The sequence below is a fragment of the Polyodon spathula genome, chromosome 10, assembly GCF_017654505.1.
Source record: "Polyodon spathula isolate WHYD16114869_AA chromosome 10, ASM1765450v1, whole genome shotgun sequence".
Lineage (NCBI taxonomy): Eukaryota > Metazoa > Chordata > Actinopteri > Acipenseriformes > Polyodontidae > Polyodon > Polyodon spathula.
The window spans coordinates 28,005,243-28,020,972 of NC_054543.1; the positions used below are offsets into that span (position 1 = coordinate 28,005,243).

The following is a 15,730-nucleotide window of genomic DNA, read 5'->3' on the forward strand; positions in this document are numbered from 1 at the left end:
ACTAATAATAATAATAATAATAATAATAATAATAAATAATAATAATAATAATAATAATAATAATAATAATAACGTTTTATGGGAATGAAGTTTAAACGTGAAAGCAAAATGCGGTACTACTATTACCTACTGTCCTCCATCAGTGCGCTCAAAGTTTGACTAATATTTTTGGTAACTGTTGTCTTATCACCTGCACAGGTAAAGCGACCAACATTACATGTATGCTATACACAAGACTTTTAACATCCAACATCTGTGATCTCATCTCTACAGTCTGCTTTGGGGGCGTCTCCGACTCTCTGATTTGTTGAGTGCTGTCGCATATTCATCATGGTTACAGGTGTACAGGTGTATATAAGCGGTAGCAGAACGCTTAGGCAGCTCCACACCTGTGTAGGTAACCCTGATCTATCTTCATACTCTCCAGAGCTTTACCACTTTAAGAAAATTCATTCTTCCAAATTCAACATGTCCTTCACAGTGCGATCCTCAGTCGCCCCCCGCTCATTCTCCAGTATGAGCATCTCCTCCGGGATTTCAATCCAGAGTGCCCTTCGCTCCGGCGCCGCCAGCATGTTCACTGGGGCCGATGGAAGGGGTTCCCGGATCTCGGTGCCCATTATCCGGGCAGTTAGCAACAGTCTGAGCAGCTGTCTGGATCTCAACGCTGGGAGCTCTGCTCTTCTCTGCAATAATGAAAAGGAAACCATGCAGGGTCTCAATGGGCGCCTGGCTGGCTACCTTTCCAAGGTGCGAGGACTGGAGGAAGCCAACAGCAGACTGGAGGAGCAGATCAAGGAGGTCATGTCGAGGAGAGCACCCACCGAAAGGGACTGGAGCGCCTACGAGAAACCGCTGACAGACCTCAGGAAACAGGTACATATTTGATTGTGTCACCTACCAGCCCTGACTGCTACCTCCGTCCACGCTACAGTATAAAGTGGAAATTACAATTCCCGCTCTGAATATTTTTTCAGAAATATTTGTAAATGTATTTCATTTTTTTTACGCACAGATTGAGAGCTGAAACAGAATTAAATATTATTTGAAACTGGCACGCGGAATGTGCAGCTGTGCAGTTAAAGAAAACTAAGCAGACATTTGTTTATTTTTTTTTAATCAGAGGCAAGTAATATATTGATCGAGGTTTGTTTATGACACATTAATCAAAACATTTTTTTTTTAAAAAAAAAGCGTGAATTTTGCATTTCAGTGAGTAAGACTTGCATTTTTTACCATCACTTGTATTACCGTTAGTTATTTTCTTAAACCTTTAAATTAAAGTAATTGTTTCTTTTTTAAAAAAAAAAAAAAGTATATCAGTGTGTGTTAAAAATGGTGTGCAATCTGAAATGATCAGTTTTCACGCTGACGGACCCAAATTTTAGTGCCGTAAAATGAGCAATTTGCAGTATGTTTTATTTTTAAGAAGAAACGCTGCCACTGTTTTTTTTTGTTGTTGTTGTTTTTTTTAAAGAGGGAAGCGTGTTAGTATTACTGTTATGAGAAAAAATGAACTAGGGTAATATTAGAGGTGTTGATAAGGTAGGGAAAAGCCACTCCCTCGCATAGATACATCGGCAATCTGAGTTCTCAAAACATTTTCCTATCGTGAACAAGTACGAGGTTTAATACCTAATGAGACCTGTTTCCCTGCTATAGCAAATTTTGTTATGCATTTATTTATTTATGGATACACGCCGCTTCTATATTGTAAATCAACAGCATAAGAAACAAACACAGAACTACGTTATTATATTAAACATAAAATATACTGCTTTTTTATTCGTTTTTTGAACGTATGAAAAAAAAGCAAACAAACAAATAATTACATTCTTAAAACATTGTTTTTTCATAGTAGACCTACCACACAGAGTTAAACATCTGAAGTGTGGTTTCTGACAAATATCACACCTGGACAAAATGCAGTAGGCTACAGCTTTCTGCTTTTGTCAAATACAATAATACATAGTGGATAGTTAATAACAAACTATTGCCTTTGGGGGCAGTGTTATGTTACCATATAAGTATTACTGTACATACTTTGGATTATGTTTTATAAGACCAAAACATAAGCAAGACCCCACTTAAAAGAACAACTGTTGCATTGTTCCAATGCCTGTAGCTGGATGTAACTGGCCTCCTCTTCCCCTGCAGGTCAGCGACATGGCTCTGGACAATGCCAGGCTGGTCCTGCAGATTGACAATGCCAGGCTGGCAGCTGATGACTTCAAAGTAAAGTGAGTTTGATTTGAATCTTTTTGATCGATTTGTTTTACAAAACAACCTTTACGAGGCTGTGCTTCAGTAGGTGTGTAGTGAATGCAGGGTGAATTAAGCTTACAATATCAATTGGTACAGCTTGAGCAGATTCAGAGCTGGCTTGAGACACTGGGTTTGGCGTCTGTTAGACGCTGTGTAGATCGTCTAGTCACGGCATGTATTGCAGTCTTGAATGAATTATTTTTGCATTCAAACCCCAAATGCACTTTTTATTACCAGGATATATCATGTGAAAAATTAATCCTTACAAAATATATACTGTAAACATTATGGGTTACATTTATTTAAGTTTTTTTAGAGGATTGTGCAGCACCAATGAATCACCATGAATTACATAAACCACATATTCTTGGTTTAAAAAAGTTGTTGATGCAATCAGTGGTTGATTTATCCTGGTATAGGTTGATAAAACCAGGCCTTTAGCGTCTATAATCTCCCTGATGCATTTGCTCCCCCTGCAGGTGGGAGGCGGAACTGGCCATGAGGCAGGGGGTGGAGCAGGACATCGGTGGACTGCGCAAGATCATTGATGACACAAGCATTGGCCGCATGCAGTTGGAGAACCAGATTGAGTCCCTGAATGAGGAACTGACCTTCCTCAAGAGGAACCACGAGGAGGTAATGCTCTAAATATGACTCCTGTTTCAGTGCATTCAGAATTAGTTCCTTTTCATATCTGGATTCCTTATAGAATCCAAATGGATTGTTTTTCAGTATTCCAATTGCATTCATTAAACATTCTTTCAAGATAATTGGCATATTTTGTTTCCGTGGCAGGTTTTCTTAATGTCAAAACAAATCCTTCTGGTATCTATTCTGAATTCAGTTTGAATACAGTAGTAGTCCTTTTGAATGAATGCTGTTCAAATAGTTTTGTGGAGTTACACCAAAGTGTCCTCGGCTCACCGAGCACCAGCGACTCCTGTGGTCTGTCCTCCAACGCTGTAGCTCTGAGGTAGCTGCATGGTTTTTCTCAAAATATATTTTATTGTTACACCAGAGACAGTTTTGTAGCTTTTAGGATAACACAATTTTATCCTGTCTGAAGTGTTATGAACGAACTTATAAGGGACATTCATGTATTCAAATCAGTTACTAACCATTTCCTGTCGCTCTTGCCCCTCTCACAGGAAGTGGCCAGCATCCAAGCCCAGATCTTGGACTCCAGTGTCTCTGTGGAGGTGGACGCCCCCAAGGGTGTGGACCTCGGTGAGACGATCGCAGAGATCCGCAGCCAGTATGAGATGGCTGTGCAGAAGAGCCGCGAGGAAACTGAGGTCTGGTACAAGAACAAGGTAAGAGAGCACAAGACCTGGCTATGAAACTGGGGCCAAAATGGGAGAGACGGAGTCACTTGTAAAGATCCATATAAGTTTACCATGGTAAATTTAGGCCAGGGGTGGCCAAAGTTGGCCCTTCCAGTCATTGTCTTTGTTCCAACTCTGGTCTAAATTGTTTAATTGAACCAATTAAATTAAACCTCCATCCAAACATTAAAGTAGTTAATTGTCTCATATTTATCTTGCAATCTCGATATAATAATTTTTTTTTATTGTAAATTAGCCACCATAAATGTTACCAAAAATGCTTCTGATGAACCTTTGATCAAGGCATTTTATTGGAACTTTGCCAGTGCTTTCATCACGCTGGCGTTTGTGGTCATAGTTGAATTTCCCATCATTTGACCCTTCTGCATTAATACAATATGTTATGCTTTAACAATGGTAAAATGCAGTTTTACAGCAATTAGACAATGTTATCCAAGGTAAAAGAAAAAGTTTGTGTTAATAATATGAAAACACCATTGAAATGGCAGTGATTAAATGCATTACAGGTGGAAAAGAAATACAGAGTGTGTAGCCTGACAATTGTAACTGAATTATATAGAGTAGCATAATACAGTTCTAGTAAAGTTATTATTGTTAGAAAAAGCTGTAGAATACTTCAATGCTGTGTTTCTTTGTGAAGCTTACGAAATACATTGTAAAAGTGCTGCACGTATTCAGAGTTACCTCTGTTTGTGATGCAGTTTGAGGAGCTGTCCACAGAGGTCACCCAGAACACAGAGGCTCTGCAGTCAGCCAAGATCGAACTGAATGACCTACTCCGGCAGAAACAGGGGCTGGAGATCGAACTGCAGACATTGCATAACACGGTGCGATTTACCTACGTCTTACATTCTACTGATAGCTAAGAGACTGAGCAGATCAGAGTTAGTGGTGGTCTAACCCCTATTTCTTGATTTTTGTGTGCTTTTTTTAAAATAGTGTGACAATTTAAGATTTAAGAATCTAAAAGAAGATACATTATTAAACATAATTTGACTCGCACTTCAAAGTACTCAGTAAGCCTGTAACAACAAAATACAACCTTTCTGAGGAATACAGTGTTAGTAGAATTCTAAAATCTATTGGGCAGTCAAATAGTAGTGAAAAATTGTAAAAATTATGGGGAGGTAAAAATGGCTGCAGTTTTAAGTTCAAATCAAAAACAAACTGCAAATGATACAGAATTAGCAAAAAGATGCATGTAGGAGTTCACTGATTACCCCCCTGAGCTGTATACTGTGGCTCGTGGTGTGATCTCTCTCTAACCCTTGTTCTTCCAGAACTGCTCGCTGGAGGACACACTGCACGATGTAGAGAACCGCTACAACATGGAAGTGAGCAAGCTGAATGAGGCTATCAGGCGGCTAGAGGATGAGCTTGGGCAGGTGCGCACCACCACGGAACGCCAAGCCAACGACTACGCCATCCTGCTCAACATGAAGATGAAACTGGAGGCCGAGATTGCTACCTACCGGCGCCTCCTAGAGGGCGAGGAAGAGAGGTGAGAGGCAGGCAGTTCTCTAAGTCACAACCTAAGATACAGTCAACACATCACTAAAATGGAAGTACAGTTCTCAAGCTCTCTTTTTAAAGACTAAAGCAAATACATTTATTATTGCTATTTGCTATACTTGTTTCGAATACCTAGTTAGGAATGAACCACACTTCATGAAAGTAAGCTATTTAAACTGTAGCTTGCCCCATGTTTTTCATGTGGTTTCCTAGATGCGGATGCTGTAATTATGGGTACTGGAATTCACCCCTTCGCTAGTTTAAGTTCTAACAAGTACATTGTTGGAAAATGCTGGAATAGCTTTGGCATTAGCAGGTCATGAAAAGGAACAGAATCTAAGAAAGTTTTGTAAAGAGAAATGGCTGTTGGGCTCATCAAGGCTCTTCCCTTGTTTGCACACCATTCACTGCTACTTAGCGGATATAATTGAATAAGGTAGTGTTTTAGATCCCGCCAAGTCACTCGGTTGGCCATGCAGAAGGACAATCCATTCCTTGTTATCTGATAAACTGTCATATTTACATTGACAGAGTAGGGTTCTACAGAACTGTAGTCAATCATAGCCAGTAGCACACCACTACAGCCAAACTGCTAAACTCATAAACATTTTCATTGTCAGACAATGGTATAATGTTTTTACTGAAAGTCCATTGTGGTTGATTTGCCATTTTGCAGTACTCTTGGTGGTGGCTGCTGTCTGCACTCTGATCAAATGACATTCCATAATTTCCTTTCACTATTTCTTCGCCTACTGGATAATTCTTTGCACAAACTCTCATTTTGGTGTTTTTTCACTGTATTTCTGCTGAAATATTTACATATTTACAGTATTTAAATAAAAAATGTGATAAACATTTAAGCAGTAATGATCACAATTTTTGATTGTTGTATTACATGGCACATGTTTAAAGCAGATTTTTTTACATGTTCGTGTTAATCTTACTCTTTCACCTTAGAGATCACAGCGTCTTCTTGTCTATAACTGACAAGAAGTACCCAGATGTTTAGCCATTGCTGTTCTTTCCCTACTGGTATTCTGCTCCTATATCTTTTGGTTTTCTTGTAATGCAGGAAAAGCTTACATACTGTGGAAAAAACTAGAAGATATAATATCAACACTATGCCATCCCTTAGAAATGACAGCACTGTCGTTATACATTAGTTACACAGTCAGAGCACATGCTTCACCTTTTCTTGCAGAAGGCATGTTAATCAATCAGTCAATCTTTATTTTATATAGTGACTTTCATAGTGGACCACCATCACAAAGCGCTGTACAAGATGCAGTATCAACAAGAAAATCCACAATACTTTAAATACAAAGAAATACATAATACCTGATATACAGTAAAACAAAAAAAGGAAAAAAAAAACAAAACAATACATAATACATTAACTACAGTGGAAAGTGCATAATACGTGATAGTAGCATAATACATGAAATAGTACATTAAATACAGTGGAAAGTACATAATACATGACTGTAGCAAAATACATAAAATAGTACATTAAATACAGTGGAAAGTGCATAATACATGTAATAGTAGCAGCAACACAGCAGCTAATAGCAGATATCAGGCTTAAAGAGCATGGAAAGCAAGAGAGAACAGGTGGGTCTTGAGAGTTGATTTAAAGCGAGCGACGATGGGAGCATCACGCACCAAAGCTGGAAGAGAGTTCCAAAGAGTCAGAGATATGAAGCTAAACATCATTCCATTCAACCAAACATATTTTTTGTTTGTTTGTTGTTCTGCAGAGCTGAGCCACTGCTGCCAGTGAATGCGGGTGAGTGTCTTGAGAAAACGGTTTGTTTCTTTATTGAAGTAACAGTTGCTAACAAAACTGTTCCATTCATTTTCTCCACCATGCGCACCCATTAGTTATAGCAGTCTCAAATGTGAAGTTGTGAAAGAAAAGTGTTTTATCAAACTTGTATTTTCATTTTAAATCATGGTTACAGAAACCTCACGTTTTTGTGGTTCATTTCACCATGAGGGTACAATTATCCCACACCTTTACTGATTTCTTTCCTGTCAATAGTCATTCAGCTGCTTCCCCATGTGAATGACCTGCTTTCAGTGAGCCAAAAGACTGGGGTGAAGGAGGCAGTAACAGACTTCCTGGAAAGCAAGGCAAGCAAACTGGGATATTAGTGTTGTACCAGGGTGTCTGTTTTAAAATAAAATGCGTGTTTGCTATAACACTAATCCATTAAAAACCACATATTTGAGACCTACATTGCCACGGAAGTGCAAAATAGCTGAGATGTATGGAATTATTTTGTTAGCTACAATTAGTTTAAGAGATTTACATTTGATTTTATTCAGCCCAGTCAGAAAGCTGTGGATAAGTTAAGTGTCTGTTAAGTGCCTGTCAGTCAAATTTTATCTATATGAAAAGTTGTGTTATTCAAAAGTTTACATGCTTTATTATAAACTTAAATGGATATGACTAAATATCAACGTCAGGCAGTAGGATGTGCTTTTCTTCTTGGGGACTGTGGCAAAGTGGCAATTAGTAGCAGGTGCGATGCTGGTGCAGTAATCCCAAGAAACAAACAGACAACAAAGTACAGGTGAAATGGTTTGATTAATGGTTATTAATCCAATGGTCTGATGACCAACCAGCAAATAATAGAGCTGGCAATATACAACAGTGTATATTGCACAGTAGTGAAAAGGGTTGCAGTCCCATAAACAATAAGCACGGAACTAAACACACACAATTAGACACACACACATGATCAAAAGCGAGTGCTCTCAGTGCTTGTGGTGAAGTACAATATAATGCGTGCTATATTTGTGAACAAATGGTGATAACAGTGTTAACCGTGACTATAGTGCAGTGTTGATCTGGTTTTGTGCTGGCCCATGGTGACAGCTCCGGATTTGGCCGTCTGTTGATTTAACAAACAAGACAATTACTAACAACACGGAAAACACAAAATACTTTTACAATGCTTTCTCTGCATCTCACAAGGCCCTTCGTTTCTCAGTATGAACCAAGTGAAGGAAAAGATTTATGATCTCTATTGCTTACAGCTGCTATCTTGTGTACCTTCCGGGTCAATACTGTAGCGATCTCGGTTGCCGCAGGCAGGCGCATCACATAGGGCGAGGGAATCAACACAAAGACGGAGGGCGGGCGCGAACCTGAGACCTCTTGCACTAAAGCACAACGCCGATACCACTGTACAAAAGAGCCAGCTCCTTTGCAAGGAGTGTATATCAGGCTTATGTCATTGTATGTGATTACGTCACCTACCAGCCCTGCTGCTGCCTTCCCCCGTGCACGCTACAATACGTTCCTGCAACGAAGTCTCACCTTCTTCCAGGCTGACCGACTTCCCAACCCAGGAAATGAACTTTCAGCCCAGCCTATCCAAAGACTTCCCCTTTCGCTACTTAGCAACCTCACAGGTCGGGAGGGAGAATTCCAACCAGAACTCATTATATTTCTGTCACAGGGACCTTAAAGGTTTATTACTACAGACATGCATGTGAGAGGAAATTTTAGCAGCCACTCATCTAACAGAAAGGAACATTATCATGGATTCTGATTATGGGAACTATCACTTCTAATGTTTTTCAACTCTCGCTTACTTGGAGTCTCTAACCTGTGTTTTGAAGTTTCTGTGAAATGTATCTGGGAAAAAATAGCAGCAAAATGATATTGTATAATGCAGTTGTATGAAAATAATAGAGGCCATTATAAAGCCAGGGTCAAAAGCAGCACACTAGTATAAATTAGAGAACAATAATCCTGATCATTGCATGAACACGTGGGGACAATTTCACTGTCTGGGTGAAATGACAAAAGAATACCTGAAATACGCTACTTAAACCTTGAGTAGAACCTAATGGATAATGAAAATACTGCACAATTGAGACCTGCATAACCAATTGAGGTGCACAAGTGAGATTTATGGAATTAAACAACTACTTTAATATATACCCTATCCTGTTAGAAAACATTTCTGTCCATTCACCATCTTGGTAGCTGGCTAACTAGTTTTCCGCATATGGGATTCAATAATAAAGCTATGGGATAAATACATCTAAAGTACATATAGAACAAGATTTATGCTTCATTTAAAATTTATTCGGTTGACTACTATACATTTACCACTCAAAAACTCTTGACATCCCCAAATTGCACTATTCCACACACCCTACAATGGCCTCAACCATTGACACGAGAAGATGTTTGCCAACAACAGAACAGCATCTCCTTATGTCAGTGGTGGTCCTGGTATTCTTTCTGCCATGTAAATGAAATGCAATACTCACATTTCCTTTCCTTGTATTTGTTTCAGAGCCTCAACAGCACACTATTAGGAGGGTGGTGGTGATAAACCAGGAGCTTGTGGATGGGAAGGTTGTTTCTCAGAAAGAGGAGGAGATCGAGCAGTAAACTAACACAAGCCCTGCTCCTTCTATGATTAACCTCACATGGGTTTATTTATTTTTTTAATAAATGCTTTTTACTGCCTCTGCGCAAGGCTAATGTTATGCTTAAACGGTAGTGTTTGCCTTTTTTAAAATAACATAAGTTTGATATGGTCATGTTTCAGGTGTTTTTATTCATGTGTGCCGTGTTCTTAGCAATAAAGATGGGGTTCAACTGATACATGTCTGTCTTCCTTTCATTATTCTCTAAATAGTGCACAGCTCATGCTGTATTTTAAAGCCACAGCATCTCAAAAATGAAATTCCTTTGGGTGTGTTTACATTTACTACACTGTTTACTGCTTTGTGTGCAGTCCTGTTTGTTTACATTCCCCCAAGGTAGTTTTGAGTTTAGAGACATAAGCTTACTCCCCCTTACCACTGTAGCAGCTTATACTGTAAGCCAGACAGACCTGCTCTTGTGATTACTTGCAGCAATAGTAGGTTATGAATTACATATTCAAGCACAGAAGGCAAAACTAACTAGAATGCAGTCTTTTTCAGAACAAAAATCAAGTATTCCTGAAGTGAAAATGTAAGAGGAATGATATCTTTGACACAACGGTTTATACATCTCAAAGTGTGTGGTCTGTATCATTGGTGGAGTTTCCATGCGTGTTTTCTTTTACCTCGAGGCATCTGCTCGTGAAAAATGTCTTGTGTAAAATGTTTTTGGGTTTCCGTTCGCTCAGTTTATTTTACTCGAGTAAACCGGGCTTTTCACACAACGTCATGCAAGTGAAGGGGAAAGGTGGGGGGTTAATATGTAAATTAGCTTTGTGTAAAGTACTCGTGCTGTTTTTGAAGATTACTAGTGAAATTTTGTGAAAATGTGGTTTCCATGCACAGAGAACTGGTACACGAGTGAATCTAAACCAGCGGTGTCAAACTCAGTTCCTGGAGGGCTGCACTGTCTTCTGGCTTTCGTTCCAACAGAGCTCTCAGTTACCTAATTTTTATAACTGCACAAATTTAACACTTCTCTCAGGCCATAAAATGTTTCATAGGTAGTACATTGAATCGTGCCATGAAGTGAATTTTTAAATCCATCAACTGTAAAAGAATTTGAAAAATATTACATATGTCAAATTCAACATATAATTAGATCAATTCTGTTAATGGAGAGCTTAAGTTGGAATGAAAACCAGAAGACCCTGCGGCCCTCGAGGACTGGAGTATGATACCTCATGCCTGGTTGTTTAATAATGTGTTTTACTGCTCTTGTCCAAATTGTTTTTCAAATGTCATTAGTGGGGTGTCATGTCGTTAGTAGTGAATACTGTTTCAACTCATTTATCTTACGACTCATTAATTAAAAATTAACTCAGAGGTATAAAATGAAACTGACCAACAGGTACTGCAGAACACCATGGCTGAAAACCGGGGGATATATATATATATATATATATTTCCCTTTCATTCAGGCAATAAAGCATATAGGGGATCAGGTGATGCTGCGTATACTACCCTGGCTTAGAAACCCTACCAGTCCGGATGGCTGACAGCTGCTGAGGAAGCATTCACTACGCCTGGGCAAATATGGGTAGTGGGCACTTGAATGGGAGGTGGTGGATACTGATGAAACGGACTGAAGTGCACCATTAGTTTGTTCCCAAAATTTCCACTGCCTGCTGTATCCTGCACAAACTCTTGTCAACAACAAAATGAGGTGTTCAGGAATCAGTGGCTGCCTGCAAGACAGATGGGGAAGGTTATCAGTGTTGCCAAGTCTCTCTAGAAAGAAGTGGTACTGCCTTTCAAAACAAGCCCAAAACAACCACAACCCATGTTAAAGTGGGTGTTTATGCAAATTACAACTCTCATAAAAACAAGCCCAATTCCGCTTATTATAAGAGGACTTGGCAACTTTGAAGGTTACCTCAGCCGCCAGTTTCAATTGGACAGCAGCGATCTGAGGAAGTCTGTCCTGTCAGAGATCCTCTTCTTTCTTTTAAGTTCTGTTGGATTTACTGTTGTGCCAAATATTAATGATGCAAACAAATAAAACACAATCAATATGTTAATTTGCAATTTGATTTGGTCTGTTCTGAGAGGGCATCAACAACTCATTGGTATATATGTTGCACTGTTTTGGGCGATCGAGCTAGCTCATGACATCCAGTTCACCAACTATATTTCAGGAGTTCGGGACAAACACCAATCACAGAATGTTTTAGTACAAATATTTATTGTGGAAAATGCGGAGTATGTGATTTTACAGAGAAGTATGCTGTATGTACACATTCATTTGGCGTCAAATCTAACTTGGTTTGAGGGCTCGCTGCTTGGCCGACTGGACGAGACCCCATAAAGAACACTGGATATAGCCCACTTGAAGATTTAGCCAAACCTTTAACAAGGCTCGGCGGTGCGCAGAGGAGGAAAACAAAACCCAAGTTTGGGAAATAAACCTCTGGGAATCCATGGCTGATTCGATTGCCCTTCCCCCTGCAGGCTACTAACACTTAAGAGCACATTTTTGTAAAAGCATTTTGAGGATCCGTAATATTTGTTCTAATGTAAACTTGGAGGACCAATAACTTGATAAGGTTTTTGATAAGGGAGTCTGGAACTCCATGGCGAGAAGCTGCTACGATTCTGAAGGAATGACCGGTGAAATGCTCAGCTGCGAATCCGGACCTGGAAAGAATCTGGCTAAGGTGAAAGAAGAACCAACGTCGGGTGACGATTTCTGTTTATGTTAATAAACAGCGGGTCTGAGGGTGATGTGCGATTAAAGCCCTTTCAGGATTAGTGAAATTTGTGAGTTGCTGAGTGTAGAGCTGGATGCTCTGAAAATGAGTTTGTGGAAAAACTAGATGTCAGAAATTGAAATTTTGATGGAGAAAACTCTTATAGCTATATTGTTAAGGGACATAATATGGGATGATTCTACGGGCATTGAAAATGAAGGGAATGTTGAATGCAATGTGAACATTTTTAAAGCAATTCCAAGCTGACCGGTACAGTTGCAGTGAACGGGGAGCGATGCTGAGAAGAGTTGTTTCTTGAGCCTGCAGTATTAGGGAATGCAGTGGATGGCTCACATAAATGTCAGGTCTGAAAAGGGAGGTTGGCTTCACTAGCTAATGCTCTGAATCTCTGAATTTGGAAATGAGAAAAAGAATTAGCGATTACATTCGGGTGGCCAAGAATGTGTTGAGCTCTGAGAATGAATTGATGAGTAATTACCAGGTAATCCTTCTGAATAGTCTCATTATATGGTGAGAGAATGAATGACTTTAGCTAAATTGTCTGTGCGCAGAAGAATGGATTTTTGAGCCCAGGAAAATCCCCAAAAAGGAATGCAGCAACTGGGTACATTTTGTACAATGACAAGGAGTGATCGGGTATATGAATGGTGCACGTAGTGGCCAGAGAGGGGAGTGCAGAGGCCTGCTGGATGCCTGCAGTGAGAGGGGGGGGGGTTAACCTGAAAGGTTACAGTTGCTTGTTGGACATGGATTGCGGGAGCAGCTGCACCTAACTGTAAGAACAGTTTTGGATCCAAATGCTCAAAACTGCTGTAAGAGCATTGTAATAAGCGGAATTGGGATTGTTTTTTGGAGAGTCGCGGGGTGGAATTTGTGTAAACACCCATTCTGACATTGGTTGGGCTTGTTTTGTTGTGAGACTTGGCAACACTGGTGACGAGCTGTAAAGCAACGATCTGTGCTGACGTCATAGCACCTGCGATGGGAAGGATGCTGCAGAGTGGAGAGGAATAAAGTAAACAAATTCTCCTTATGTGCTGTAGATTTAAATGGGATGTTGTTGCTACGAAGATAATGCTGGAGCCTGGGGATCGTCCAGTCTGTGATGTCAGGAGTTGAGGAGGAAAGAGTGGCCAGGCGGGAGCTACGGCTGACAAGAGAAGCAGACATCTGGGTAGAGAAGTTTGGAGTGGTAAATAAGCTGACCAAAGCTGTTGTGGAATTGGCCTGAGAGGGGCTGGTTGAACTGACTGAGTGGATCTTGGCCCCGGGAAAACGGCAAACAGATCATCATCCGACGAAACTGAATAATCTAGAATTTTGACCATGATGCATACATTTATGATGAAATCGAAATGCAACTGAAAGGTAAGTAAAGAGGGTATTTATTTAATTAGCGAATGTGTAACTTGAATGTTTCAATTTGGTGACCCAGAGATTGGTAACTGACCCTCCTCCCGAACTTTAGGTAAGAACTTAATTTATTAACATGGAGGGCGGAAAAGTGTTGTCTTTGGACACAGCTGGGATAAAAAAAAACAAAAAAAACATTGGGAATTAATTCAGTTAGACATTTAAGCAGCTCATTTCCTCTTTGTGTTTAACTTCAGCGTAGTTTTTATAGCAAGGGTATTCTCAAACAGCTGCTTTAATACTATAACAAAGACATAACGCAGTTCATGGTAAGTGGTTTTATACAGAGCTGTAAACCCACAAGAGATATACAACATGACAGGACATACACAGAAAAAGAAAACAATAATAAAAAAAGCCGTCCGCATTATCACTAAGGTGAACTACACCACTAACCATAAAACATTAGGTTACTTACCATAACCCTGGTTCCCTGAAAGAAAAGATGACCACAAACGAACATTATGTATGGGATATGCCTGCTCATTGGGTAGGTATCGCTGAGCTCTCTATGGCAGAGCTGCCGATAGGCCCCTTCCTAGGAGCAGCATGTGAGATACTTCCTGTGCTCCAAATGAATGAGAACATGAAAGTACGTGTCCCATGAGTCCATGGTGGTGAACCAGTCGCCCAGCCAACAGCAGGGAGTCCTGGGACAGATCATGGAAGAGGGGCACTATGTGCACCGTATACCGTGCAGCGCTGTGTCTGTACACTAACACTGTGGTGCTGAGCACCGTGTGTTGTATGCATTGAGCACCTTGCGCACCGAGATACCGAAGTACGAAGTACCAAGTACCGGGAGGGCAGCTACGCAATTGTGCCTACCCTAACCGCACTGTCACACACACCTGGTCAGCACATGGTGTGTACCAGGGGGACACAAGGGCTGAAGCTGTGGTGGGCAAGTTGAAGCACAGCAAAAAAAACACGGTAGACAGATTGTGTACAACAATATATATGTATTCATGCCAACAGTCCCAATTTCCTAGCAAATGTCCTGCGTCCCGATGCATAGGAAGACAGTCACGATATTTACCCATAGAAAAAAAATGCATTTATTCTACACAGTAGAGTTAGTGAAAACCACACGCTGTGCTTTTCGTGCGGCTCACACATCTGCTGATCACTACCTTATACAAAGGTAAGAATGCTTCATTATGTCTATTTTTACTATCATGATGATCGTATCATGTTGAGTTGGGGTGGATACGTCTATTTTATGCTAATGAGTGCTTTTTGTGTATGACCCCTGTGCATCATGTGTATGACCCAACCCCCCACCCCCAGGAACAAGCATCCTGCTGAACTGTTTCCAAATGTTGGCAAGTATGTATATGTGCCATCTATATACAGCAGACACCTGCAATGTTAAATGACGGATATGAGGCTTTAGCTGTGCGCGTCGGTAGATTTATAAAATGACTGCAACAAAAGGTTTAATACTCATGATAAAGCTTCATCTAAGGCATTAAAGAATACAGCTGTACACTGAAGTGCTGTCTTAAATATAATGAAAACCTGTTAACCAATGTGTTATTCAGCCACAGTTGTTTTTACCTTTCCACTGGCTTTTAATAAACTCTCTAAGGACCAATTACAATTAAGGACTGGATAAACCAGCACAGGATAAACCAGAAAATTAGTCACATTACTAATTTTCTTTTACACAGTCAACAAGTCCTGTGTTTCTCAAATGCAGCCACCATGCTGACTTTATGTGCACAAGCTTTGTCAACCTTACAGTGTGTGCAGCTTACATTCAGTCCATCCCACTGTTATGGTTTAGGCTTGCACTCTGATTCATCCTATTGGCCAGCCGTAATGTCTATTGATATTTAATCTGTGCAGCCAAAAGTCTTGAGAAACACTGAACCAGTTCACTGATAAACTACTGCACGGAGGCAACCATTTTGTATTGATGTACAAATGGATGGATACTGGCAAATCAAGATAATCATATATAGCCTTGTAACAGAAGCCATTTAAAGTTTACTTTCAGTCTCCTGCACCGACTCTTCTTGCACCAAG

General features: G+C 40.1%; 1 protein-coding gene across 3 annotated transcripts; it reads left to right on the top strand.

Moving 5' to 3' along the window:
- The first annotated feature begins 384 nt into the window (after nt 1–384).
- On the top strand, nt 385–9,753 carry LOC121322051 (keratin, type I cytoskeletal 18-like). Of its 3 annotated transcripts, XM_041261516.1 has the most exons (9): nt 385–876; nt 2,158–2,240; nt 2,745–2,901; nt 3,414–3,578; nt 4,313–4,438; nt 4,892–5,112; nt 6,881–6,909; nt 7,165–7,256; nt 9,440–9,753. In XM_041261516.1, the coding sequence occupies exons 1-9, from the start codon at nt 469–471 to the stop codon at nt 9,473–9,475; spliced, it is 1,317 nt and encodes a 438-aa protein (XP_041117450.1). In that variant the 5' UTR covers nt 385–468; the 3' UTR covers nt 9,476–9,753. The 3 variants fall into 3 exon arrangements, with proteins under 3 accessions (XP_041117450.1, XP_041117452.1, XP_041117453.1); XM_041261518.1 differs by lacking the exon at nt 7,165–7,256; XM_041261519.1 differs by lacking the exons at nt 6,881–6,909; nt 7,165–7,256.
- The last annotated feature ends 5,977 nt before the right edge of the window (nt 9,754–15,730 follow it).

What these genes read in the sequence shown, in the direction of transcription:
- LOC121322051 (XM_041261516.1), top strand. Translation starts at nt 469, where the DNA reads ATGTCCTTCACAGTGCGATCCTCAGTCGCCCCCCGCTCATTCTCCAGT. An exon ending in TCAAGAGGAACCACGAGGAG is followed by an intron (nt 2,902 to 3,413) that starts GTAATGCTCTAA and finishes CCCCTCTCACAG; the next exon opens with GAAGTGGCCAGCATCCAAGC. An exon ending in CAGACTTCCTGGAAAGCAAG is followed by an intron (nt 7,257 to 9,439) that starts GCAAGCAAACTG and finishes TATTTGTTTCAG; the next exon opens with AGCCTCAACAGCACACTATT.